Source organism: Equus quagga, chromosome 8, assembly GCF_021613505.1.
Source record: "Equus quagga isolate Etosha38 chromosome 8, UCLA_HA_Equagga_1.0, whole genome shotgun sequence".
Classification (NCBI taxonomy): domain Eukaryota; kingdom Metazoa; phylum Chordata; class Mammalia; order Perissodactyla; family Equidae; genus Equus; species Equus quagga.
The window spans coordinates 107,164,490-107,192,155 of NC_060274.1; the positions used below are offsets into that span (position 1 = coordinate 107,164,490).

The following is a 27,666-nucleotide window of genomic DNA, read 5'->3' on the forward strand; positions in this document are numbered from 1 at the left end:
AGAGACCCCTCTTTTAAAAGATTCCCAAAAAAAGATTTCTTTTGTTGGGTCCAGGACCATGTGTTATGCCACTGACTATGCTGCCATGATCACCAATGACAAGACCAATGGAGAGCAACTGTCCCAAGAGCAGCTCATCTATAAAGAGAAATCTATGGCCAGCAACCTATGAAGAGGCCTGGCACAGGAGATTTGACTGACAGGGAATGCACCTAACTGAACCAATCAAATTTCCTCTCATAGTGGTCTGAACTCAGGCTGAATGGAGAGGGAAAGCAGCTGAGAGACATAGAGAAGGCAGATGCAGAAGCAATGAGACAGTTATAACCATATTGAGAAGATACAGAATGAGGTAATTATATTAAAAAAAAAAAGTAAGAGCAGAGTCTGAGAAAGGCTAATAGCAGCAGAGAAGCAACTTCTGCTGCTAAGAGGGCAGTATCCAGTCATTAGAGCTGCACTGATCTTTCCTGGTTTCTGTTAACACCTAGTTGAAATCTATATGGTGAAGCCAGTTTGTACAATTACTCCTAGACTCCAATAAGGCCTGGCCACATCCATCTCCCTTATTTCCTCATATAAGGCCTTCTAATAAATAAAATAAACCTCTTCTTACTAGCTAAAGATCAAGTAAAACTCTGTGCTTGTAACCAAAAAAAATGTGTTGCACAATACTTTTATCTATAGGTGCACATGCACTCACACACCTGCAATTAGATGACACGACAAATTGGGTGGTGGCTAGTAATTCAAGCCCTGTGGGTCTTACTTGGCTCTAACTGCTTTGGAAAGAAGGGCCTTCAAAGAAGTATCTTAAACATTAAAGATCAAGAATTCATACCACTACAACCGGTCACTTAAGAGATTACAAAGAGATCCAGGGCAGTTACAGGAAACAAAACCATCTCATTTAAAAGTCTCTTTCTCTTGTGTGTGTATAAATCTGTTTGTGTTCCAAATTTCACAGCAAATAACTGATTTTGTTCTCTTACAATCACAAGAAACAATAGTAGACTAGTCAAGATGCCAGGTAAAGAAAGGGCAAATTAGAAAATTATGAAAATGTTTTGAGGAAAGTTTAACTTGAGGGTATAAATATTGAAAATGATTCATAAATTTCACTGTGTTCTTGTCTATCTTTACGACAGCCCCATTAGCCTATCTTACCTCTTCAAAGCCTGTCCATTCAAAGGAAAGGAGAAGGAAGCTCAGAAAGTCTCAAACATCTACAGACACCCAGCGCACTGGATTCCAAGCTCAATAACTAATGATGAAAAGGCATAAAAATGACATGGCTACTCTCCTACAGAAGCTTATATAAAACAACCCTAACAACTTGTATGTCAAGAATTCAAGGAAACTACATAAAAATCTTTTCCCTAAAGTTAAATTTTTATATAATTTAATCACTTATGCACACAATGTTCCTAGTACTTCACTATTTTTCTTAGAAGAAAAGTATTCCTTGCTTTTTCTTCCATCCAAAATAAAAGCTCGTGGTCACAACCAGCAGGTACTCTAGGGTTCAGGTCTAACAAAGCACCAATCTACCCAAGAAGAGTTTCAACTTTTTTAAAAAGTACTTTTGCATAGCTTAGAAAGAAAGTCTGACTAAGAGCCACAGTTCCATTTTTCAGAGCTAATTTATTTTCAGGATAATCCCACAGGTAGAAGGAATTAAAAATCAATATTCAAAACCTGAATTGTATTGAGTTCTATGCACTTAGGGTTCATTCTGGTGTAATAATTTCTCCTCTGAACATAACATCAAGACACATTCTTGTATTGAAACTGTTACCAGATACTATAGAGCAGAACACCCACATAGACTGTAAGTTATTATTGCTCAAGTATTCAGAGTGTGACTTTTTTATTTCAGTTTGGCTATTTTTTCACCCACATATTCTATTGCTTAAACATTACAATGTTTTATGTGCCAGGAATATGCTCCAGATACCTGACACAAGTATTTGAGTATGAGAATCATTAAGAAGTCAGCCCAGGTGCTGGAACCCCAGCACTTGATCTGAAGATCAAGGATTTGAAGGCTCATCCAAACATAGGGACAAAGGTTCTCTGGTGTTGCAAATTTTATCAGTCCCTAAACACTAAAATTTCTAAAATCATCATCTTCTCATTAAAAAACAAGATCAAGAACAGTCAGGTGTGTGGGTAAACCCTCTCGGCAGATAAATTAACAGTACTTGGGCCTCAGCTGAAATTTGGAGTGCTGCCACTAATAACTACCACTGGCAAGACTTTTGAAAAGTGGATTTCTTATCTCTTCATGACACATTCACCAAAGAAATTCCTGACTTAGCCCAAACTGTGCTCTCCTCAAGAATCCACTCTTTCCATAAACGAATGCCTTCTATCAAACAGTACTGCATACCTACTTTTGTTCTATAGAAATATTTCAGCTGTTACTCAATTAATATTTGCTCTGTGTCAGTATTTTGCACATAACCAAAAATAAAATATTTATGTGATAGGACAGATATACTAATAAGAATTTTAAGACAGAAAGGTTATTCTAGTAAGTAACCACAAAAACAAAGCCTAACTTACAATGAATGTGCTTAAAACTACCTAATAGCTTTTTCAAAATAAATGAAAAATTTGCGAGTAATAAACTAGTAATATCTGATTAGAAAAGAATTGATAGCAAATAATATAGTTGGTTCTCGTCTCAATTAAATACAAAAGCAGCAGTTAAAAATCTGAGGTGTAACAATAAACTTCTTTTAATGTACACATTTCCATCTAAACTTCAAGAGGCCATGAAAAAACCCACATTTGGATATGCTACGAAAATCACTTATAGTAATCATAGCTAACATTTATTGTAATATGCCAGGCGCTATTCTAAGTGTTTTACATGTATTTTTCATTTTATCCTCTGAACAACCCTACGAGGTAAGCAATATTATGCCCATTTTATAGGTGAGGTAAACAGAGCACAGAATGTTTAAGTAACTTGCACAATGTCACACAGGAAATAATCTGTAGATCCAAAAATTTCATCAACTAATCTAGCTCCAGATCATTACACTAAGGTGCCAATAAGGTAACGTAATGAATGTGCTTTGCAAACAGTAAAATGTGCAGATATAAGATGCACTGATTAAGGGTACAGGTTTTGTAGACAGACGTAGTGCCAAGTCTCAATTCTGTAATTAACTAGCTACGTGAACTTGAGTAAATCACTGAACTTCTCTAAGCTTCAATATTCTGTTCTATAATACAAGAATAATGAAGTAACAGTTCATACTTCATAGGGTTGTTGGTGGATTAAGGGATTATGCATGTAAAGGGTGAGCAATGTGCTTGGCATACAGTAAGCACTCCATGAATGTTCATTATTACTACCTAGAACTAAGAATTCTCTTTATTATCATAAACTCTCATCTTAGTACTGGTGGCATTTTCTAAAATAAGTAAAATCTATCAATATTGAGATAATACAAGCTTATGAAATTCAGACCCAAAATCTCAAAGTGTATGGCAGCACAATTTTGAGATGGAAAAGGCAACTACTTACTTAAATATCATTATCAAACATTTATTTAAAGTGCCTGGGTATACATGAAAACATATTAGGCACTAAACAAAATTATCAAGACATAGTTCCTGACTTCAAAAATACAAAATTAATTCTGCCGAGTGAGCACAAACAGCAAAACCTCCAACTTTGGGCATTTTCCCAACCAGATGCACCTGTGGTCTTCACTAAGTTCCCCTCTGCTTGTGGTGTGGTTGCGGTGAATATAGAGAGAGGAAGAAGCTTGAAAATAAATAATAAACCTGACAAATCGAGTGTAGAGTGATAAAGCTTCAGGAAGAAATGAGCTGACTTTCCACCTTCTTACCATTTCAAAGGACGTTTTAGCTATCTTGATACTAATGATCTCAGTTAGTCAACGAGAAGAGGAAAAAGGAAAGATGAGCTGGAAGCTCAGATCACAGGTCAGAGGAAAAGGGTGTAGAAACAAATTATGAGAGAGGAGGAATGAATACAGAAAGTCAGAAAAGCCAGAATAATTGTAGGTGAGTTTAAGTGAAACATGTTTTATTCTGCATTCTATCATATGCCCGATGCCTTAGAAACCAACTAGCTAATAGTTGTTCTCAAGATTGCTGATTCTTACTCCTTTTCAATTCTGAGGTTTCTGTTAGCTCTTAAAGTCAGAGAAGAGGGAAAGAAATCATAGAGTACAGAAGAATTTTGTCTAACAGCACAGCCAACATCGTGCTGCATCTATCTTAGAGCTCAGTTTTAGATCAACTATGAAAGCCACGGCTAAATCATAATCCTGGTAATCTATGAATTCCATTAGAAAAGTAACTTCTAAAACTCCTAAGGATCTAGAATACTTCTAGAGGCCACTGCAGGAAACCTGATTTCTAAAGTTTTAGAAGCATTTCTATCTCATTTTCAGTGGTCACGCTATTTGAAGAGAACTTTTGCAACTGCACAAAAGGAAGATTATCTACTTGTGCCTCCCTATCTCCATAGCTACTTGCCATAACATCTATTGGGAAACTCCTTTCTATACCCACAGCCTTAAGCCACAGCAAAATCACAAAACTCCCTGCCACTGCATTCATAGGCTTTTTAAAGCAAACTGAGTAGAAGAGCCTATTGACCATAAAGCAATATGACAAATACAAATTCCTAAAAATGTGAAGGTACTTTTCAACGATACAAGCAATCTGTGTCAATCGAAAACTTAGCTCATATATACAAAACTAGGGTAAAAATTAAAGATGAGTAATTTATATATTCTTCAAAGTTTTTCTTCTTGAAGTAGGGAGTAAATAGGAAAAAAGGAATGAACCAAAAGAATAGTTACTGTGCATTCAAGGGGTATCTGCACATTCTAAGGAACACCAGCCCAGAGTCAGCCATACCTCATCCAGCTCTCATGTGCACTATCCAAACTTACAAAGTTGAAGTGCAAGCCATACCTGTTGTTCCTCCTCTTCCACCACACTTAGGAGTGGAAGGTATCTTCAGGAAGGAAAATGAGTTGAATTCTACAGAAAAACTCTTAAATTGATCAAATAGTAGCAAAGGTGGATATAATTTATAGCCGGAGATAGGTCTTAATATAAAATAAGCAGTTTCTAACCGTTAGAAACTCCTCCCTACAACATAGTTGTACTCCTCCCTACAACAACAAGTGCTACAAATATTTGCTTATATAGTCTACGTGCAGAAAAGCTTCTGGCACGAATCTCATAGGCCTCTTCTCCTTAAGAGCTACAAGACTGAGCCTCTGAGACAACAAAGCTCAAGAGTAAAAATAAAACCAAAATGTAAGAATGAAGACCAGAAACGAATAGGAAGAACAAAGAACTTCTAATCACTTCTTACTTGTTCATTCTACTTTTCTAAACTGGTCCCAGTTTAGCCTCTAACTCCTATGTCTGCCATGATCCATTAATTTGGCTATCATGATAAAACATTCCTAATCTGTGTAAGCCTTTCTAATTTACACAAGTCCTCACACAGTGCTATTTTTTTCTCTATGACCCAGCTGAAGTCTTTTGACAGTCCTTGGAATCATCAATTTCTCCTTCTAAATTCCTGCTCTGTGGCCCTAGTTATTATGGAGGAGACAAACTGTGAATGGTCCTATGGAAACAGGTGAGGCAGAGAATTCCAGCAATTGGGCTCCCCTCCACCAATATCAGGCTATTTCTCTTTCTTCCCCTACAGTATTTAGCCACTAAAGCACAGAGAAAAAGACTGACATAGAGATGAAAGGCTGCAGCAAAAAGTTACTCCAAGCTTTTTAGGAATCCTTGTATCTCTTCACTGGTTATAGGTACTTAACTCTGGAAAATATCTTTGGAAAATGTCTTGTGTGTAGGAATGCATAAAAGATAACACCTTGCAAAAAGTCAAACATACAGGTTTAATGTGCAACTAATAAAGATGGTTTATAAACGAAATATCACCTACATATTTAGTTCCCTAAATATATTATGCTATTAATCATTAAAGTTAGACCTAAAAGTACAAGTTTTCCATAAGTGGAAAAGTAAATCTGTTTTTAAATTAAAGAGAAATTATCACTCTAATTCTTAAAAATAAAACTATCAGGATATAATTCAAGTGTAGCTGCTCATAGTCACTGAGTAAATTTAAATTTGATAATAAAACATTTAAAGTTTCAACCAATGCACCTTTGTTGAAGCACATTTAGCTGAAATAACTTCGAGTCTGGTTTATTTCCATCACATATAGTACATTTTTCCAACAAGAGCATGTACATTCAATATAGAACATTTCCAGCAACAGTTACAGTCTTTCTAGTTTCCTTTCACAGTATATTTTAGTGCAAAGCACTGGGAAGGGTAAATGTTTTTCTAGCTACAGAAGCATTTTATTATGACCTTGTGGATCTTCAAGATTTTAAGTTTTATACAAAAAGTATATAGATGGACAGGGTCCCTCCTAAGTACAGGTGTGTGAACCTACATAAAAACATGGTATAGTCTCTGCTGTACCTTTTAAAATTATAATTTGACAAAAATTACTAAAAAATAAAATATTCCCTAAAAAGTAAAAAATATTGATACACAAAGCCTGCCCAAAATTTCATAAAGATAGATGTACTTCTGTTTTTCCTAAAACCTTGATTACAAAAATGGACAAAAATTCATTATTTTCCAAATTTTACAGTAGGAATCAAATATTATCTAAAGTGGTCATTTAAGATTTTGTTAGGGAGAAAAAAATCAGGGTTTACACCCCCATATTCCTTTTTCAATAATATTTAAAGAAATAAACTAGTATCATTAAGAAGTGGTTGTGCATGGATTGTCTGCATCCATAAAATATCGTAAGCTATTTACTACCTTCATATTAATATTAGTAAATGTGTGGTCTTTAAAAAAAAAAGAAACTGAAGAATTAAGTTGCATCTATCATTAAAGTGCTTTGAATAAAATTTAAAGAAAAATAGGGGAATGTTTAATTTTCATAAAACCTCAGATGTTTACAAATGAAAAATGTAATGATCCATGGATGAAAATGAACTGGAACTTTCCTGTAGTATGTATTTTAGAATCAAACTTTCAAACATTTAAGTGCTGGAGAACAAGTTAGAAATAAATGGATGTAAAAATAATTACAAATATTTAGTAGGCTAAATATTTATAATGTGCTGATACTAATTTGTCTTTTGGTCCTAACATACACTCACTAGGAAATCATATATCTGTACAATGCAGATGAAAATTTTGCCAAATAAAGCAGAACAAAACTAAAATCACTAAGATATAAAGTCTCTGCAAATTAAAAATCACCAGTGGTGATATTTTCTTCAAGTTGTTGATCGCTTTAATCAACAAATTGTTTGGAAAACAAAGTTTGCAGCATTTTTGTAGAAACTGTAGACCAAATGCACAAAGCCAAGGGTGGTTAGCTGATAGACTGTGATGACAATATGTAATGTCACAGCTACTTGAAAGTGCTGGAAGAGGCAGTGCCTTAGAAATAAGTGGTTAGATGGTTATTTTAGTCTGAAAACAGCAGGTACAGTCGAATATTTATGAAAATGCTTTTCTTTTTTTCTCATAGTACCATTTGAAGACGTTTAGTGGTTCTAACACCAATTTAAAGTCTTTCCACAAAAATGAACTCCAAACCTTTTCGTACATCACTTGAAGTTATCTGAGGAGAAATGGGAATAAATGAACACTTTTGAGTTTACCAATAAAACCTTGTTTTTAAAACTATACAAGAGTAAATAACTTCTAAAGGATGGTTTCATCTCATGTTTTCCTCACAAATTAAAAAATGTGTGATAATCAAACCACAACATTTAACCTATTGAGCACTCAAACTAAGCATACTGCTTTAGAACGTGAATCCAAAACTAATTTAATACTAATTAAATATATTAAATGCCCTCATACAAGGGACAGAGATCTGAAGGTAAACTTTAAAAATATACAGGGACTTGAAAAAACAAGTATAGGGAGTCTACTCTTTATTTCAAAATATGGCATTTTAAAAACCTACATTTGTTCCAAAATCTTCTAAAAAAGTAATATTTTTTCTTCTTCCCAATAGGGATTTTATATTTCTTGCAATGCACAACCACAAAAAAAAAGAAAAAAACCCCTACTTAATAATATTAACTATGTTGAAATGATCACCAAAAAGTTTATTTAAACAAAAATGGAAAAATAAGAGGATTTTGGACCTAAATAATCACTTTTTCCATAGATTAAGAAACAGTAACACATACTCCCGAGGAGAAGGAAAAAAAAATTCAAATTTCTGTTTATGAAGTTTCCCCCTTCGCCTGGAAGCACTATGTTAAATGTAAATAATAAATGCTAATTGTTCTAAATTCAATTTGGGGATTTTTTTCTGAGTACAGCACTTTATTTAGCTGTCACAGATTATTTTTTACAATAATTACAGTGCCTCAAAAGACTTTTTTCCTATAATTATCACCTTCACAAATTCACTCTAATATATTTAACTTTCCTACAATGTATTAATTAGTAGACTAAGTCACTGAATCAAATTAAACCTGTGCAAAGTTAGTTAAACAAAAGACTTCTATTGTAAACATAAGCCAATATAAATGTATGCATTTTACAACATTGAGAGGAAAGCACTGACCCTGTGCCATCTACCTATAACTATATTGCATTGTCCTGTGGAAGATAAGTTCTGAAGTTAACTTTTGTTCCCAAGCCACTGGAATAAAGGTCACTGAAGAGGTAAATGCAATATGCACATCACTCTTGCAGTTCCCATTGCCATAAGATATATGGAAGCAAACGTGTTAAAATGGAACCAGCTATAAATTATGGTCAAATGATTTTTTTAGTTCGATGGGGGAAAAAAGCAAAACTCTGTAACCGTTCCTCACCAGACAAGAGCCTTAGATCTTGTACTTCGGCCTTTGGTTTTGTTTCCTTCAGGTGAATTGGAAGCATTTGCCTTATGAGTTTTCTTATGATGTTCAAGATAAGTCTTTTTGGCAAATGCCTTTCCACATTTATTGCATCTGTGAAGAGAAAAGTTTTTTGTGACTTTTACTTCAATACCAACGTCAGCTACTTCATACTTTTTACTAGGAGAGTTAGAAGTGCCATCATGTTTTGAATCACTATGTTTTGCTTCATCCTTTGAAGGGCCCCTTTTTGCCACTTTATTTAGAACAAAATCAATGGGCTTTTTTATAGCTCTGATCTCTAAACTGGCTGTAATTTTCCCAAGATAGCGGGATGACTTTTTATGAACCACAGTTATATGTCGTATCACATCACGTTTCCGACGAGTTTCATAAGTGCAAAGAGGACACTTGTAGAATTTAACATAAATGTTATTCCCATCTGTGTGCAACTCAATGTGTTTAGTCAAGTTCTGTTTGGAAGTAAACTGACGTTTACAAAGTTTACAGTAAAGTTGCTTAAAGTCAAAGCCAGCTGAAAGTTTTGGTTTCCTGGTTTTTTGCTGGCCACCTGCAGCAGACGGACTAGTTGATTTAGGGCTTTCAGAGTCTTGTTTAACTTTATTTTTCTGTGCTGCCGGTGTGTTCTTTTTTTCATTTGAATGATTTGTTCCCTTTAATTCATTCTGTGGAGAATGGGTAATGGAAGGGGGTGAAGATTCTACAGAATCTGCTGGTTCAACTTTAACTTTTATTTCTGAACTGCTGGCAGTATTATTAGGGCCTTTCTCTCTTTTAGAGTTTGTTCCAGAAAGAGTTATCTTGTGGACAATTTGCATATGTCTTTTAAGCATTATTTGTGAACTATATTTCCTCTTGCAAAGGAGGCATTTGCATGCAGTTAAATTGTATTCAGCCTTTGAAGACGACTTTTGTTTTCGAGTCTTAAAAGATTTTTTAGGAGAAACAGAATCCAGGAACAAAGGTTGCCCAGGCTTTGTTGCTATATCAGGAGTAATTGAATCCCTCCTTAGTCCTCTATGAACTTCATCAAAATGCCTCCTTACATTCGCTTTTGTAGCAAATGATTTACAACATACTGGACAACTCCTACTTAATGGAACTAGAACATTCTTACTGCGTCCTTTAGAGGATTGGTTTGGATTCTTTCGTGTTTCAATGTACTTTTTTAGTTCTTCCATCTTTTTCTTGTGTACTTTTCGAATGTGACGACGAACACCTCGTCTGGAATTGAATTCTTTTCTACAAAGACAACATATCAACTGGTGACCAAAATCAGAATTGTCAGAAGTTTCCAAGTCAGCCTGTGATTCCTGAGGTTGTTCATCAGATGTAGGTGCCACTTCATCTGCAACAATCTCAACAGGCGGGGGCTCTACAGTTTCCACCTCTGTATCTGTGACTGGTACTGTCTTAGACTGTTCAGTGCTAGTTTCCTGTATTTGAACTTCGGTTTGTTCAGGAGGATTGCTTGACTCTGTGACTTCAGTAGGATTATCAGTTCTTGAAATGTATTGAAACACTGCATTTTGATTAGTTTCTATGGGTTCTAGCTTAATAATATATTCTCGTTTGTCCACACTTGGATATATGGCTTCTAGGAGATCGTTTATGGCTTGGCTTTGTTTATCGTTTACATCAGGAAGGTCTGTTAAGGAAAAAACAACATTTTAATCTGAAACAATTAGCCTGCTCTAGCCTTCCTAATATTTTAAAACGTATCATGAACCTCTATCTTAAAATTTATTATATTACTAGTTTTTATTTTTATAAGAGCATTATCTACTTTTCAGTATTTTATGAAGATTAAAAACTAGGGTTAATTAAACTAAAATTTGCTTTAATTTAAAATCTCATCATAGTATGCAAATGATAAGGAACAGATACAATCTGAAGAGCTACTACTTCCACTTCTAAGTGCCCTTACTAAAAAGTATATAAGCACAAGGGTATCCTAAACAATAAAAATAATATTTCATATTTTTAGGCTAGCAAAGGCAAGTCAAAGTTCTCATAACCGAAGATGGATAAAACATCATGAAAAACATTACTATATATAAAAATTTTCTTTTTTTAGAAAACATAACAGCATTCCTGTTAACTTAGTCCATACAAATAATCTAGTCTAATTGTATGGGAACATCTGAACACCCTATAGAAATGAAAAAGTAAGATTTGTTGGAAAATAAGTAAACATGAATGGCATGATATATAGAAGTATTTGCTAAACTCAGTCCTATTATACATCTTCTTAATAAGACACAATTCTATTAAAACAAATGATTAAAAACTATAGATTTATTCTAAAAATAGAGCTATTTTTATTTACTTGTGCAATAATTACACTCTCTATAGGCAATCAAATATTCCTATTGTAACAGAGTTGTCTAACACTGGCTATGTTTCCACATACAACTCTAAAACCTAGCTATAAATACAGCATCAAATCTGATATCTATTTAGAAATCAAGAAATGATTCATTATAGTTCTTCTTGTCTACTCATCTTCCTTTTTAAAATGGATAAAACAGTGTCTATAAGAAGGATGACACTTTCATAGAACTATTTCTAGAATGGGTATTGTCAAGAAGAGTGAACGATAATCCAGCAAATCCATTTATCCATTTCCCTCTATAAGTCAACTTTACACTAAAAACAACAAAGAATAACTACCAGAAAATTAACTAATTTTCTATTATACTTTAATTGAAAGGTTACATTTGAAACTGATCTCTATAGACTGCCTTTTCATTTATATCTCAATGACAAAAAGAAGAAGAAAATCTAACAGTAATAGGAAAAGTTTCCAGACAAGTATGAAATATTCATTTCATCTATGTCCTATAATATACTTTAAGCAAGCCTCCTGCTAATAATTAAAACAGTACTTTTGATATTTGAAGTTTGCATTTCACTCCCATCCCAAAAAGGTTAATTTGAAAAATGTACAAAATCCATAATGCAAATATAATATCAAACTGACAAAGTAAGTTCTATATTTTTAAGTCCACAAAGAGTTAAATCCCTGAACAAGAAATAAGGAAAGTAATCTATTACTTATTAAAATATTTTAAGGAATATATATTAGCTCTTTAAAGCAAGAAAACAACACGACTACATATACTGCTAACTTAATCATACAGGGACAACACACTTAATTCGACAAACATTTGGTTCCACGAAGACTTTATAAGCCTTCATCACATAAGTCATTTTGGATCTCAAGTTAGCCTGTAACACAATCTAATTTCTGATAAAATGACTGATCTAAATAAATTTCACTGAGAATAAAACCGATTTTCAAATTAAGACCCAGAAGACACCAGAAAGATTAATAAGTATTTATTAATGCTCTCCATCATTCCCAAGAAATCAACTTACTTACTCATTCTTTGCTTTATTTCCAACACTTTCATTTATTTAAGGAGAATCTAAGTAAATGATCAGTCCTATTTGGTAACGAGTTGTTAAAGAAGTAAAGAGGGAAAATATCAATACCCACTTCAAGCAATAATATTTTAACTTACAAAAATCCTGAATATAAACTATCTGGTCCACATAAACATTCAAAACAATATTCAATATTTTAATACAAATAAATATACTCATAAATCTAACCTCATCCACCTTTAGGAAAATCCAAGTGAAAAGCACTGATATGAACGTATCTATATAAGAAATTGAATATAACACTGAGTCAAACATTTAATTTTATACTCCATCATTAAAGTATCTGTAACTAGATATTAATACCATGTTAACACAAATGTATAGTTGTAGTATAAGAATACTTAACTGTAAAATGCGTAACTGAATATCTGAACAAAACTTACTGTCATCCATTTGGAGACTTGGTGGGCAGTAGAATTTTTTATGGGTAATTAAATTCGGTAACCCTCTGAAGAGACTGCGGCATAATTTACATTCAAAAATAGTGTCCACGTCTTTTAATAAAATATGCTTAAGTTGTTTAGTTCCTGAGGGAAAAAAGAGAAGAAAACTTAACACAAAAGGTAATTTTAACATGCAGTTTTAAACTGGGCAACCACTGCTGACAATCCAAAAGTACAGTTTTATTCTAAAAACAAATACAGGCATTGCCAATTTCTACCACAGTGTATTGAGAGCTAAGTAATAAACTAAGTTCTAAGCAAAATCTTACTACCAGTTTAGATATTGGGACAGCTAAAATTGATGCTCTTTTTTCTAATTCAGCAGCCAATCACTTCTTGGGACATCCCAACAGTGGTTCCAACATTTGGTTGATCATCACAAGGAGCTGGGAATAAAGCTGTACAGGACCCACCCCCAGAGATTCTGATTCAATAGATCTAGAGTGGGACATCAGAATTAAACGTCCCCCCAACACACTCCCTGCCAAAGTTTTTCACTGGTTCTTCTAGCTCTCTTCTGCATCGGGAAGTGAACATGGAGTTTTGCAATACATTTTCCCCCAATTCCTTAAAGAAGGTCAAAATTGTGTCACAGGATTGTCAGTGACTTTTCTTTTTAAATTCAGCTCAAATTACTTCAGGTTCTGGGCCAATATGGGATGATGGCCATTTAGTGTGATAGTAGAGAATCCTTGTCCATAACTTGAATTTTGCTTAGGCCTCTTGATACCACTATAAATTTATTCAAAGCCTGTCTTCTCTCAAAAACTTACCCAATTGCAATTAATTAAATATTAATATAATTACTAGTTTAAAGCCTGTCTCCTCCACTAGATCACAAACGCTAAAGCAGCCAAGAAAAAGGCTGTCTTATTTACACAACTACAAAGTATTAAGCTCTAGTAATGCTCAATAAATATTCGTTGAAGAAATGCCACTGATCTAAGGAATCTAAGCATTTTGACAAAAGATCAAAAAGTAGAGAAAAAATAAATGGCAATAAGCATTTATCTTTAAAAATAAAAACATCCACCAGGAATAAAAACTAATGGAACTTCTTTTGTCACTACTTCCTACAGGTCTTTGCCACAGGAAAATTGACAAAATTGATCTTCAATGCTTTACTAATTAATGAGCTTTTAGCTTCCTCAAATAAAAAAAAAATGATAATATTGACTTAAAGAGGAAAAAGCGAAAGGGTCCTGAAAAACACCTTTCAGACTATCTAGGCACAAAGCGTTCCATCATTCAAAAGGCATTTTACTAGCTATTAAGCTCTGGGACTACTAAATAGTAGAAACAATCTCAGTAGTATAATTAATAGTGCAGGGTTCACACGTTAAATTAAGCTAAATTTAAACTAATGAATGTTACAATAAAACTGCAGAAGATCAAGGTGAAAGAGAAGACCTAAAGTTATCAAAAAGAAAAGTTCCCACAAAGAACTCGCCATTAGGGTGAATACAAGGGAAGTGCCAAAAAAAAATATCCTCTAAACATTTTATATTCAGCTAAATTACCATCAAGTGTGAGGGCAAAATGAAGATCCACAGTCATTAAAGCAAACACACAAACAACTACCTTTTAAAACTCTCAGATACTCACTAAAAGAAGAAATGCAGGAGATACAATAAATGTAATCAACTACTAAAGTGATTTTTCTTTATATTCATTTACTGATTTTTATTTTATACTTTTCATTGTAGTAAAATATACATAAAATAAAATTTACCATTTTAACCATTAAAAAATATATGTATTGTTGGGTCCATAAAAGTTAAATATTTCTGACTCAATCTTTCGTCAACCTGTTTACATTCAATTTTTGTATTAATCATTTTATATTTTATTATCATTTTGAAGATAGGCCAGCCCTCAAAATTCTACTGCAAATTATCAGGTTATCAGAACTTTACAAAGTCTTTAGAGTTTCCAATTCTGATATTATCTCGCCATATGGCCTTAAAGAGTTGTATAATCTTTACACTTTGGTTCACTCATCTTGTAAAACGAACAAACCAAACCTATCTTAAAGAATTATGAAAGAAAATATAAACCTAAATCCCAGAAAAATTAAATTATATATCTGAGTTTCTTTGGGAGAAATATATATATTGAAATAGTTCTCACTTTCCAAATCAACATTTATGCCACAAGACCATATTACCACAAAATCAAAAAACATAAATTTTAAAAGATTCAGAGGATAGCTTGGATATTCTTCTTTATATAAAAGTAAATTCACATACATACTTACATACACACACACATATATTTCCCTAGTGCATTTCACGTTAAAAATATACTGGCAATAGACTGCTAAATACTAAATAGTTCAGTTAACCTCATAGGTGACTGACAAACTATGAGGTAAACTGATAACTTTAGATAAACCTCTCTAACTGACCTACATATATAGTTCTCAGGAAATGTAGTTGAGTGTATGACCAGTAGAAAGAAAACATAGGATATTTTTGCACACTTTAATTCTACGTTAAAAGACCTGCTAGACCCTTACTAAAGATTCAATTCTGCCTTTCAAGATAGTCAAAAAAGAACTGAAGAGGCACACAGAAATAACCTGAACTAGGTTTAACTTAAGAATTCAACTGAAGATTTAAATAGAAAGTACAACATGAAGTTATACATAAAAATCAGTTACTTGTAAAAATATAAGACTGCATCCCTAAAGCAGACATATCATTTTGTCTACTGGGTTCTCTCAATCAACCATACAAAAACAAAAACAATATCAATTTCTTATTCAGTCCTAGGTATAGAGTTAGTTATAGTCAGTAAAGATGACATATTTATCCCAATAAGCATCTCCCTGGAAAAAAGTATCTGGCTCTAACCTTGACTAATCAATCTTAATTGTCAATCACAAATGCTCTAAGAGGACAGAGAAGAGATCTTTAATTCTTACCTATATTCCCAGCCCCTCAGGACCATGCCTGATTGACATTTGTTAAATGACATATTGGAGAGCTCTCTCTGCTTAATAAAATCTTCATTATAAATAAGATTTTAGTCTACATAAAGTTGACTAAAACAGGGACTTGAAAGACTTTCTAACTCTTACACATGTTACAAACGAGAAAAATGAGATATTCCTCATTCCATAAAGACAACAAAAGTTTCCCCCTAAAGTTAGTTTCAGTTGCCATTTAAGGTTTTGTTGTTTTTCCAATGGGGACATAATGGCTTTATTCTAATCAGCTACAACTGCTTTGCTCACTAACGATTAGACACAGCCAATCCAACTGCGCCTCTGTCAATAGCTAAAACTTTCTATCACCTGAGACAACAAGAGACACGGTCATCCAGACAGCAACATAAAGTTCTTCCACAACTCTTGATCCTGAGAAAGAGACAGCCAGGCTGCCTAACTCTTAATGACTCCTTTCCCTATATTAATAATTCTCTTTCTTGCCTTAGGTTTTTAAATTATCTTAGAAGTCACTACATACTGCTTATATAGATCATCAATCAGTATCTTTCCAAAAACCAGCCCTCCAAAGGGTAAGGCTTTGGATTTCTAGAAATTAATTAGCGAGTATTTCAGATTCTCACATATAATAGGTGCTCAACAAAAATTAGTTAAACTTCATCAAGGGTTTATCTTGTGCTATCCCTTAAGGCCAAATACACTGTATACGTTGACTAAAATATTTAAAAGAATTTTTTCAAAAGGAATGAGTATTCAATTTTACATTAGATTGGATGGCAGTCACTTTACATGACTAAATATTAATTCTAACTCTTCTGTGCTATACAGAGGAAGATAAGCATTCATTTTTTTTTCTTAATATACTGCTTTGTTGGTTAATGACCATCTTAAGTTGCGGCAGTAATGATTTTAAATGGTATACTGCTTGATCTATTGTTGACATACATGAGCTCAGTCTTCTTTAGGATGAGTGTTTAACCACAGTATCATCCCAACACTGCAATCAATCTGTAATGCCTGTCAAACCTCCTGAGTCCAAGACCAGTATGAAGGAAATTTCTAACTGATCATCCCTTAAAATAAGTAAAGGTAGGGGCTGGCCCCGTGGCTGAGTGGTTAAGTTCCCACGCTCCGCTGCAGGCGGCCCAGTGTTTCGTTGGTTCGAATCCTGGGCGCGGACATGGCACTGCTCATCAAACCACGCTGAGGCAGCATCCCACATGCCATAACTAGAAGGACCCACAACGAAGAATATACAACTATGTACCGGGGGGCTTTGGGGAGAAAAAGGAAAAAAATAAAATCTTTAAAAAAAAAAAATAAGTAAAGGTAAAAAGTAGAAAAACTTAAGAAAATTGAAATTGTTATCTTAAAACCACCACCTACAAGGGTTGGTAAAAAAAATTACTAGGTTAATTATGGAACACTGCCACACACAACAATAAGTTTATAAGTAGAATAAAATTATTTTAGTGCCGACTTCGTAAATCTTTTAGTCTAGTCTAAAAACCATTTATTGAACACTATTAAATACCAGGTACAATGTTATTCACTGAAGACATGAAAGTGAAGGATATGATCTGTGCCTTTGAGAAATTCCCAGACTAATATAAATGGCTGCTCTCCTAAGAATACAGCCCTAGGTGACATGCTTTGAAGATGAACGTAAGAACAAATCAAACAAATAAATCTACATTTTTCTTACCCAAAAAACATCTAGTCTGATTTTAAATTCCTACAATTGCTATGTAATAAACAAACAAACAAAATCTATCATATAATATGACACTCTCTTATGTATCTCTGACAAATCATACTTCCATCCTAAGCTTTTGCTTACAGAGTCAGGACTAAGACATCACCATCCAGTCACAGCTTACACTAAGTGCAATTAATGTTTCTTTAAGCAGTAAAATAAGAAAAAAAAAACCCCTTCTTCTAAGAAGTTAAATGACTAAACCTAAATTTAAGAAGATAACAACAAAAGATAACAACACACAAAGCTAATTCTCCTTTTTCACTACAGTTTATTTCTCCCTAAGATTCCAAAAAGATGCTGTTTCTTGCGCACAGTAACAATGTATTCTACACGTAAAATCTTTTTTCTACAACATTATACACCAGCTCTTTTTACAATATCATACATTTCAACAACTCAATAAAAGAAGTCAACTTCATATTACAGACCAGTTTTGGATACAGGACAAAACAATTATCCTTCTCTTTTCTCTCCATTTTTTTGTTTTCAACCTTTGGACATTCCACAGCTCCTTTGCCTCTACCAGAAGACTAAGAGACTAAGAAAGAATATTAAGCTCGATTAAATCAATTTTAATAAATGTCTCATGGAAGCACACCTTTTTTTGTTCTTTAAAATTTTGTTTCAGTTTGGGGAGAGAGATCAGGAAGGGAACAAGCTAAAAGTGTAATATAAAGGAGGGAAATTTGAAGACACCAAGTCACAGATGTGATCCTAGAAGGACTAACAGAGCCAAGGCAAGGCTCCAGCAAAGGGCAGGACACAGTCAAGGTAGTACCTGAAGCCAGGGATTCAGAGCAAATGGCATGTCTCAAGTCACCCAACCATCACAGATTTCAGAGTAGAAAATCTGTAGGTTGGGGCAAAATAGGCAGCCTCGTAAAAAAAATGCAGCATGTATCTATGGACAGATGTCAAACAACAGTGGAATGCACTGTTAACAAAGCAAAGATACATAACAGTGTGCAGAGTCGGCTACCAGGTGTATTGGGAAGAAAATGAGGGATATATACTTGTATATGTATATAAGATCTCTGGAAGAAGACACAAACCACATAGCAGTGGTTGCCTGAGCAAAGAGACTTATTTTTGTACTTTCATATACTTTTTTGTACTTCTTTACTATTTTTTTTAAAACCATGGGCACTTATTACTTATTCCAAAAAGAAAAATCTATTGAAATTAATTTACAAGTCAAGCAAACAGAAATAAAGAGATAGCAGAGGTCAAGAAGAATTTGTAATTTAAAGCTAAGAAAACAGTCAAAAGCAAAAGCTGAAGTGTGAAGCAGAGGATGGGTCAAAACTGGTCAAGCAGTCAGTACAGCAAACATTGGGTTGGTGGACCTAAAAAATTAGTCACCACCGGGGCTGGACCCCTGGCTAAGTGGTTAAGTTCGCGCACTTTGCTGCAGGCAGCCCAGTGTTTCGATGGTTCGAATCCTGGGCGCAGACATGGCACTGCTCATCAAACCACGCTGAGGCAGCATCCCACATGCCACAACTAGAAGGACCCACAACGAAGAATATACAACTATGTACCGGGGGGCTTTGGGGAGAAAAAGGAAAAAGATAAAATCTTAAAAAAAAATTAGTCACCATCTTCCTCAGCCTTTTACAAACTTCCAGCTTGGGTAGGAATTAATACCAGGTCATATACAGCCCAGTGTAAACAGAAGGTGAGTCACTTACATAGAGATGATACAGTAAGTGAAGACAACTATCTGAGCTTGAAGATAAAGGTAGATATCCTAACACATTATTATTGCCCAATCTGACTTAGCCTCTGTAAGTTAACAAGAGCAAAAGCATGGACTCCAGAGTTCAATCTTCCATTTCTGTCAGATACATAACACCACTAGGATAGTTCTCTAACTGCAATGTGTGTAACCCAGCTGTAATGCAAAGAGATGAGTCACTGAAGGTATGCTTGGGAGTAGAGTAGGACTGGGAGGAACTTACAAGAATCTCAGGGTGAGAAGGGATCTTAGGCCCTAAGTCATGTGGCCCAAACTTCCAACCCATCCTTCCAAGGTTTCCGTGGGTCACGGCTTGAATATCGCAGTGCTAAAGAAGAGCTACCCTAGTAGACTTGAGATTATCCAGATATGTAAAAGATTACTATCTTGAGGATATTAAAATTGCTTAGTTATGAGACACATTAATGAAGTAAAAGAATTCCTTTTTCAATCCAAAATTAGTTTCTTTATACCACTCAGCATATTTCTTTTTTTTTTTTTTTAAAAGATTGGCACCTGAGCTAACAACTGTTGCCAATCCTCTTTTTTTTTTCTGCTTTATCTCCCCAAACCCCCCACACACAGTTGTATATCTTAGTTGTGGGTCCTCTTAGTTGTAGCACGTGGGACACAGCCTCAACATGACCTGATGAGCAGTGCCATGTCCGCGCCCAGGATCCAAACCCTGGGCTGCTGCAGCGGAGCGCATGAACTTAACCACTCGGCCACAGGGCCAGCCCCTCAGCATATTTCTAAATCACCTCTAATTTACATTATTGGGCACTTAGAGAATTAAAATTTCAGCATTTTCAGAACTTGCCTAAAAAAATAACTCAGAAGGCAAATTTGCTGGGAACATTTTAAAAATAACATATTACCTGTTTCACAGTCCCTTTTCTTTAGCTTAGGTAGGAAAGAAATGGCAAACACAAAAAACAGATTTGACCACAGTGCAATAAGAAAGCAAATAATTTCATTTTTAAATTTTCACCTCCCAAAGTTAAAAAAAAATTTAGATTTTTGGGTACAGGGTCCTGTTGAAATGGTATTTTTTACAAGACAAAGCAAATTATGAATGAAGCAATCCTAACTTCTTAATAAAATAACACTATAATAAACTGACACAGTATAAAACAACCTTATTAATTCAAAATTATGAATTTTAAAAAAAGAAACCTACAGCAAGGAATATTACTAAACGTGAAAAGCTATTATCTTCATGTCCATGCTATGAGAAAGAACAAAAAGAATTTTTATCTCTATACTAAAAATAGCTAACAGAGGGGCTGGCCCCGTGGCCGAGTGGTTAAGTTCGCGTGCTCTGCTGCAGGCGGCCCAGTGTTTCGTTAGTTCGAATCCTGGGCGCGGACATGGCACTGCTCATCAGACCACGCTGAGGCAGCGTCCCACATGCCACAACTAGAAGAACCCACAACGAAGAATACACAACTATGTACCGGGGGGCTTTGGGGAGAAAAAGGAAAAAATAAAAATATCTTAAAAAAAAAAAAATAGCTAACAGAATCTTTTACTACAAACAAAAACTAACCATTCTTCCGTTATGCCAAAAATATATTTAAATACTACCCCTAATTAGTAAAATTTTAATTGTATTTACATTAGGAGAATTTGATTTGCCAGTTATTTCTGTTAGCCAAGGGCAATTATCAAGTAAAAAAACAACAACAAAACACCCTAAAATAGTTTATACTACTATCCATCATGAGCACGGTCATATAGTATACACTCAATATTTACTGAATTAAATGCACTACATAAAAGCAATGCCATTAGGACTATAGATGAAAAGTCTAAGAAATAGATCTTAGAGAGTCTGAAATTAAAAACTTTTTATTTTAGATTAAGGAACAATCTATTTCCTAGAATCCTAAAATAAAGCAAATATACGCTCTTTCCCTTTATGATGATTTAAAAACAAGCACCTCAAAAAATAGCTCATCAATACAAAATAAGTGGTTGCATATAAATTATCTTTTCCTTTGAATCTCAGAAATTTTTCATCAAGATAGTAAGCTTTAAAATAACAAAAGATATTCTAATCTTTTAAGTGTCCATCAGTCATGTGTGTTTGATTGTTCATATTTGACTCAACAGTCTGCAATGCAACAGAAGTAAAATCCACAAGAAGTAGACAAGTGGATTATAAGAATCACAGCAACCTAAGATCTTACTGATAACACGGGTTCTAACAGTTCTCAATCATTTTACGTAATAAGCAACACCTATTTTAAAGCACTGGATTGCAACTGCACAAAACATACTTATTATATATCCAATTATTATAATAATCTAATGGACAGAAAAGCTAAATAAATGTATCTGCACATTTCAGTGCTGGAATAAGTCTTTTTTTCTATCTTGTGCACTACTAAAGACACTGAAACTCCAGGGTTACGCACGAGAAGGTAAATCACATAAACAGAGATGATAAAGTAATTAATCTAGAACAAGTGACATCTCAGACATTCTGAGTAAGTAATCTACTCTGCCAAAGCTTATAAAGACCCAGTATAATTTACTATTGCCCTTTGAGAGTTTATAAACAACATGCTAAAAAATAACAATGAACTTTTAAGAGGAAGAGATATTTTACCAGAAAATATACCACATAATATATTTCTTTAAACCACATTAAATAAGTTAATTTTAAAATTAACATATAATGTATAGTACTGAAAAAAAAACCCTCTATATCAAGTCAACATTTATTCATCCACTTTTTAAAAATATGACAAAGTATTCTATAAAGAAAACAATGTATACATTTTAATATTTTTAAAAAATTATTTCTAAGGATTTCTAGGTAGTTTTTAACTACTATGTGAAAATTGAAAAATACATCCTAAAACATTCATACCTGATCGAAAGCACTCAATTATTTGTTGAATACCAGATTTGGATGTCTGTAGTGGTTGCTGTAACAAAGGAGCATCTCCAGGTTCCAGGATATAAACTAGATGGAAGACAAACACCCACCCCAATCCCCACAAAAAAAGGGTTATTTAAATCATTTACTATTGAAGTAAAACAATGATTTGCTACAATCATATTAATGACAATCATACTTGTTTGTATATATTTCATCATCTTTGTAAGGCAACATGAAATAATGGAAAATAAATAACTAAAATTATTCTCAATTCAAGGCTACTTAAGGTTAGACATGAGGTTCAAATGCAAAGATCTTACTATTTTGGTATTATTTAGTACATATTCGTCATATTTGCCTTTTTATTCCCCTTGAAAAGGAACAACTATATTTAACCAAATTTCTAGAGCAATGATGGCCTACCCACACCTCATACACCATTCCAAAACCCTCTGGACAATCTAGCACAACTTTCTGGGCAATGATGAGAGCAAAACTCAAAAACCACTGCCTAAGGAAAGAAAAACTGGTCAAGCGCACAATGACAGATGTACAAGAATGTTCACTGCAGCACTCTGCAACATAGTAAATAATTGATAAAAATTTCAAACAACTTAAAAGTCTCTCAAAAAGAACCAGACTAAATAAACCTTGAAATATCCATACAACAGAAACTCTCACAGCTATTAGAAAGCATGAGCTAGATCTACATGTATTCACAACAAAGAATGTCAATAATAAATTGTTAAGCAACAAAAACAGGTTGTAGATTATCTCATTTATATTAATATATCTTTCAATAGATTCATAAAGAAATATATTTAACATATATGTGTGTCTGTATAAATGCTAATACAAACACACAAAGTCTGGTGAGATACCAACAAAACTTAAAGGTTCTGTCAGGGTGGGTTTACAGGAGTGATTTTCACTTTCTGCCTTACACTTCAGTAGCGCTTCAGAGCCTGGGCTTTTAGACATGTGCATTTTAGAAAAAACATTTCTATAATGAGTAAAAATAGTATTTCCATTTTAAAAATAAAAATTTTCATTTGCATATACAGAGGTTTCTCTCATCCCTGCTTTCCAATATTTTCAGATTAGCAGTGTAAATATATAATAAATTAGATGATGGTAATATGAAACAAGGTAACTGAAAAGGAAAACTGAGTCTTCCACCAAATATCAAATAAAGAGAGAGAGTTGTGGTGTAGAAAGAACCGGCCACTTTAATCACCGTTTTTTTCAACATGCTATAATGTTCTACTCAACTATTATCATCTTAAGTCAGGATCACCTGCTTAGCATGGGGAGCTAAGGAGGGTTACTTCAGTAACTGGTGCTGCCACCGCTTCAGGACCTGGGCTTGGACAGCATTTAGCTTTCTGATAAGGGGGCTAAAGCCTGCTGTGCTGTGTATATAGACACAGCCTTAGATTCTCCTTTAGGCTTCCAGTCTTGTGCTCAGTGTACACAAATGGGAGGAACTATGTCTCAGGAGTATGTCATTTCATTAAGCAAAATTTTCCCAATTTTAAGAGACACTAGGGGTATTTTAAATGAATTCAGAATACATACACAACTACAACTCATTTTGGGAACATCTGACATTGGCACTAACATCAGTGATTAAGAACATAAGACTCCACATCTGGACTATGATTAGATAATAAAAGTATCTAAATCACAGGGTTGCGTGAGGATTAAATCAGCTAATGCAGGTAAACCAGTTAAAACAAAGCCTGGGATACAGTAAGTGCTCAATAAATGCTCTTTCACCACCATCATCATCAACATCATGTACAAATCAATTGCTATCCTGACCCCCAAAACTGAAAAATCTTTTCCAAAACGTGAAAAGTAGAATTCAACCCCTTAGAGAAACAACAGCAGAAGTTTGTAAATAGATTGATGATATCGTTTATTTGGATTAGATGGATCTCTTTTCAGTATCTGTACATTATAACAACTGGTAACTATTTACAAAAAATAGTAATAAATACAAAAGAGAGGGCAGAAATTGTACAACTGTAAAGAACTAAAAGCTTCAAGGTCTGGCTCCGTAAATGGCAAGAATTCCAGAAAGGGAGAATAAAAAAACAGTAATGAATAAGGGAGGGATACGAGAAAAAATGGAAACTCCTCCTTACAGCCCCTTTCTTCATCTAGGTACATGCTCCAGAAAACTTTCTATAATACACCAATTTCTGCTTCCACATGACATCATCTGATTTTAAAGCTAGAGCAAAATTTTGTTATCCATCACCAACAGAACACTGCTACCACCAGAATACATATACATCCTGAGACAGCATTCAGAACAACCCCAGGATTAGCTTAGTTATGCATGGACACATCAATTTAGTATACACATTGGTGCAGTTCCCATTGTAAGAAAACATCCTTTCTTCATTTGAAAACATACTCTCAACCCTAAAAAACTTTATATGTTAATATTTTATAAAATTTCCTCTTACATATCCTATCATCCCTCCCAAGATCAGGTTACATGATCACTTAGGAAAAAAACATCATCTCCCTCCAACCAAAAAAACCCAAACCCCTAGAAGTTAACATCTTTCTTTACATCCTTCCAAGAATACACTTCCCAGAATAAAGTACTTATTTTTGGAAGAGTCTCTCCCACCTTAAAACCAGCCCCTTAAAAGATCCTTCTACTTATGATGTCTGATATTTGCTCACAAATAATACAGAGTTGGGGAGCAGTTGGAGGGTAGAGGAGGGAAATGAGGGGAGGGGAGAATACAGATGAAGAGACTGTCCAAGTATTGATAACCGATGGAGTTGTGTGATGGTTATACCAGGTTCCTTATACCATTCTCTCAACTTCTGAATGTTTGAAAATTCCATAATAAAAAACATTCTTAAAACATAACTAAGAAAATACTTTACATACACCGACAAGCTTGTAACACCACCTTCTACTACGAACTGACCCATCCTATCAAGGCCTCCTCAGGAACACACTGCTCTCATTCAGGAACTCACCCACTATTCATAATCCAAACAAGGACAGACCTCTCAGGAGAGCCCATTAAAACAATTTCTCAAACATCATGTCATCTTCTTCCCTCCATCTGAGGGCATCCTCTTTTAAAAACTATCCTCCCACTCAGCACATACTTTCCTCTGAAATAATGACAATTAACTACCCTACATGTTAACAGACTTTTAGCTTTCCACTGAACTAAATCCTCAGAAAGTGTTTAATTCTAGGTAAGAAAGCAAAGAAACACCAACTGCTTCCGAATGACAATCTGAAAAATAAACTGCATGCGAAAAGTTTCGGGTAAAAGAAAGCTGAAATTTTTAAATTAATGCAACTTATCTGAATTCTTGTTAATGGGGAAGAGAAAAGAAGCCAAAGAGCTCCACTACATATTAAAAAGTTCAACTCCAGAAACCCTCTTGAAAGAGACATTCAAGTCTCTAGAAAACTTGAATTACCAGAATACACTAAATAGGGTATGGTCACAAATTATCTTGGTTATTTACTTGTTTATGTCTCTCTTCCCACTCGAAAGTTCTATGAGGGAATGACCTTATCTGTTTTGTTCACCACTTAGAACCCCATTGCCTTGGACAGTGCCTAGCACCTAATAGGTGCCCAACAATAATTTGTCAAAGAAATAAAGAAATGAATGAACAACTTTCTTCCTAAGTAAGAAGTTTTAATAAGATGATTTCATTAACTAATGCACCTTAACTGACTTGAAGTTTTCTCAGGAAAAAAACTGGAATAAAAGGTCAATGGAACACAAGTATAAAAGGCATTTGCAGCCTTCTACTTCAAAACCAGCAAACTCCATTCAACATCTAGTAAAACATAAGTGATACATCTTCATTTCAAACACACAAGAAGCATGAAACAGTGCTGAAATTTAGATAGGTCAGGGGGCAGTTGAAGAGAAACTGGATCCCACCCTGGGACTGCCCATTTTATTAGCAGAGGTGAGTTATTACTGATTTCCAATAAATCAGTAGGGATAGGGTCATAGAACAAATTTTATTCTCGTGTATACCAAAGTTTTCTAAAACTGGAAGTTCATCCCCTTTACCACTGCCATTATTTCCCATTACTCAAAAAAGTGCTCTACTTGAAATGAACTCTAGTGTTATAAAACCGAGTACACTAGTGCAGCTAACATATTCCAACAAAAACCAAGCAAAAGTATAAAAAGCCCTAATAACTTTTACGTCAAAAATAATGATAAACACCTGCCTTTGAACTAGACTAGAATAGTCTTTATTTGGTTCAGTGACCGTATGTACTCAAGGATTCCCTTTTAAGTTGTACTTCCAAATGCGACAAGTACATCAAACTTCTAATAAGTAGAAAAGCTATCAATAGTTTATCTATCACATTTATCAACTTAAAGTTTTCCAATATTCTGCATCAGACTCCAAAAAGCAACTTGTTCATTTCATAAACTCAACCAAAAAAAGTTCCACTGAATAACTATCCTAAACACTCTTAGGTATTCTATCTGAATAATCAGATTTTTTATTTTGCAATACAATATATTCTGTCCAAGAAATTTTTTTTTAAGAGTTGCACTTCGCAAATCCTGACTCTCCCAACAAGTTGAGTTCGACAAACTTTTTTTTTAGCCCAAATTAAACTCATTTTTAGGCTCTAAGCACTATTCTCTGATAAAAACGCCTAGGAAACTTTAAATAACTTTCACAAAGATAAACACTAGTACTCTACCACCTCTTTTTTCGTTTCTCTTCAGTTTAAGACGTGCACGGAGCACGGGGACATACTACTAACTGCAGGCTGCCTTGAAAGAGAAGGAAAAGGGACCCAGTGAGCGATCTCGTGGAAAAGATTTAAAGTGACACGCAGTATTTTTTTGAAGGGATGAAGCAGGGGAGACCTCTTGTTTGCTCAAGCTTTTAGCTTCATAACTGGTTTTATGCTGGGGAAAATTATAGCCTGCTGACTTAAGAACGACTTCTTGGGCAAGAGGGAAAAAAAAACCTAGAAGGAAGCAGCAGGCCGAGTGGCTCTGACGGAGGCAAAGTCACTGGAGAAGAAAGGGGTATATACCTGGTTCACAGCATCCGTGATGATGGTGGTCAGTCTGACAGTATTTGTCCCTTAAAGGCATTTTCAGCGGGCGCGACCTACTTTCCTCTCACTGTAAGAAGCTCTTCATCGCGGCTCGGCTGTGGAAAGAAGCACAAACCCGTCACTCACCCTCAACTTCCTGGGGGGCCGGGGCTGCGGGTGCCAGATCGGATCCCCTCACCCGCCCTCCGCCTGCCGTCCACGGCCCCGCACCTTCCCTCGAACTGAAACGAGAAGAACGCGCCGCGGCTCCCCCAGCCCGAAGCCCGCACAGGTTCATCGGGCTACCCGGAAACGCGGCCGCGGGCGCGCAGCGCAGGGCGAGGGCCTGGACGGCGCCGCGAGCGGCGGCGGCCTCGCCGTCCCGGCCGGGCGGGCGGGCGCGCGCGGAGATGG

The 27,666-nt window shown here is 34.9% G+C and overlaps 1 protein-coding gene across 5 annotated transcripts in view; it reads right to left on the minus strand.

Annotated features, from left to right (window-relative positions):
• Positions 1 to 27,666, minus strand: part of ZNF800 (zinc finger protein 800) — a 50,556-nt gene that overhangs the window by 21,352 nt on the left and 1,538 nt on the right. For 3 of the 5 annotated variants that reach the window (XM_046669230.1, XM_046669229.1, XM_046669227.1), the window contains exons 2-5: positions 27,250 to 27,368; positions 22,164 to 22,259; positions 12,779 to 12,922; positions 8,901 to 10,593 (exon numbers count right to left, since the gene is read on the minus strand). In XM_046669230.1, the coding sequence (XP_046525186.1) occupies positions 8,901 to 10,593; positions 12,779 to 12,922; positions 22,164 to 22,259; positions 27,250 to 27,310 (1,994 nt within the window). In that variant the 5' untranslated portion in view covers positions 27,311 to 27,368. Of the gene's footprint in view, positions 1 to 5,902; positions 7,685 to 8,900; positions 10,594 to 12,778; positions 12,923 to 22,163; positions 22,260 to 27,249; positions 27,369 to 27,483; positions 27,567 to 27,666 lie in introns of those variants that run through there. The other 2 variants (XM_046669228.1, XM_046669231.1) reach the window with 2 other exon arrangements.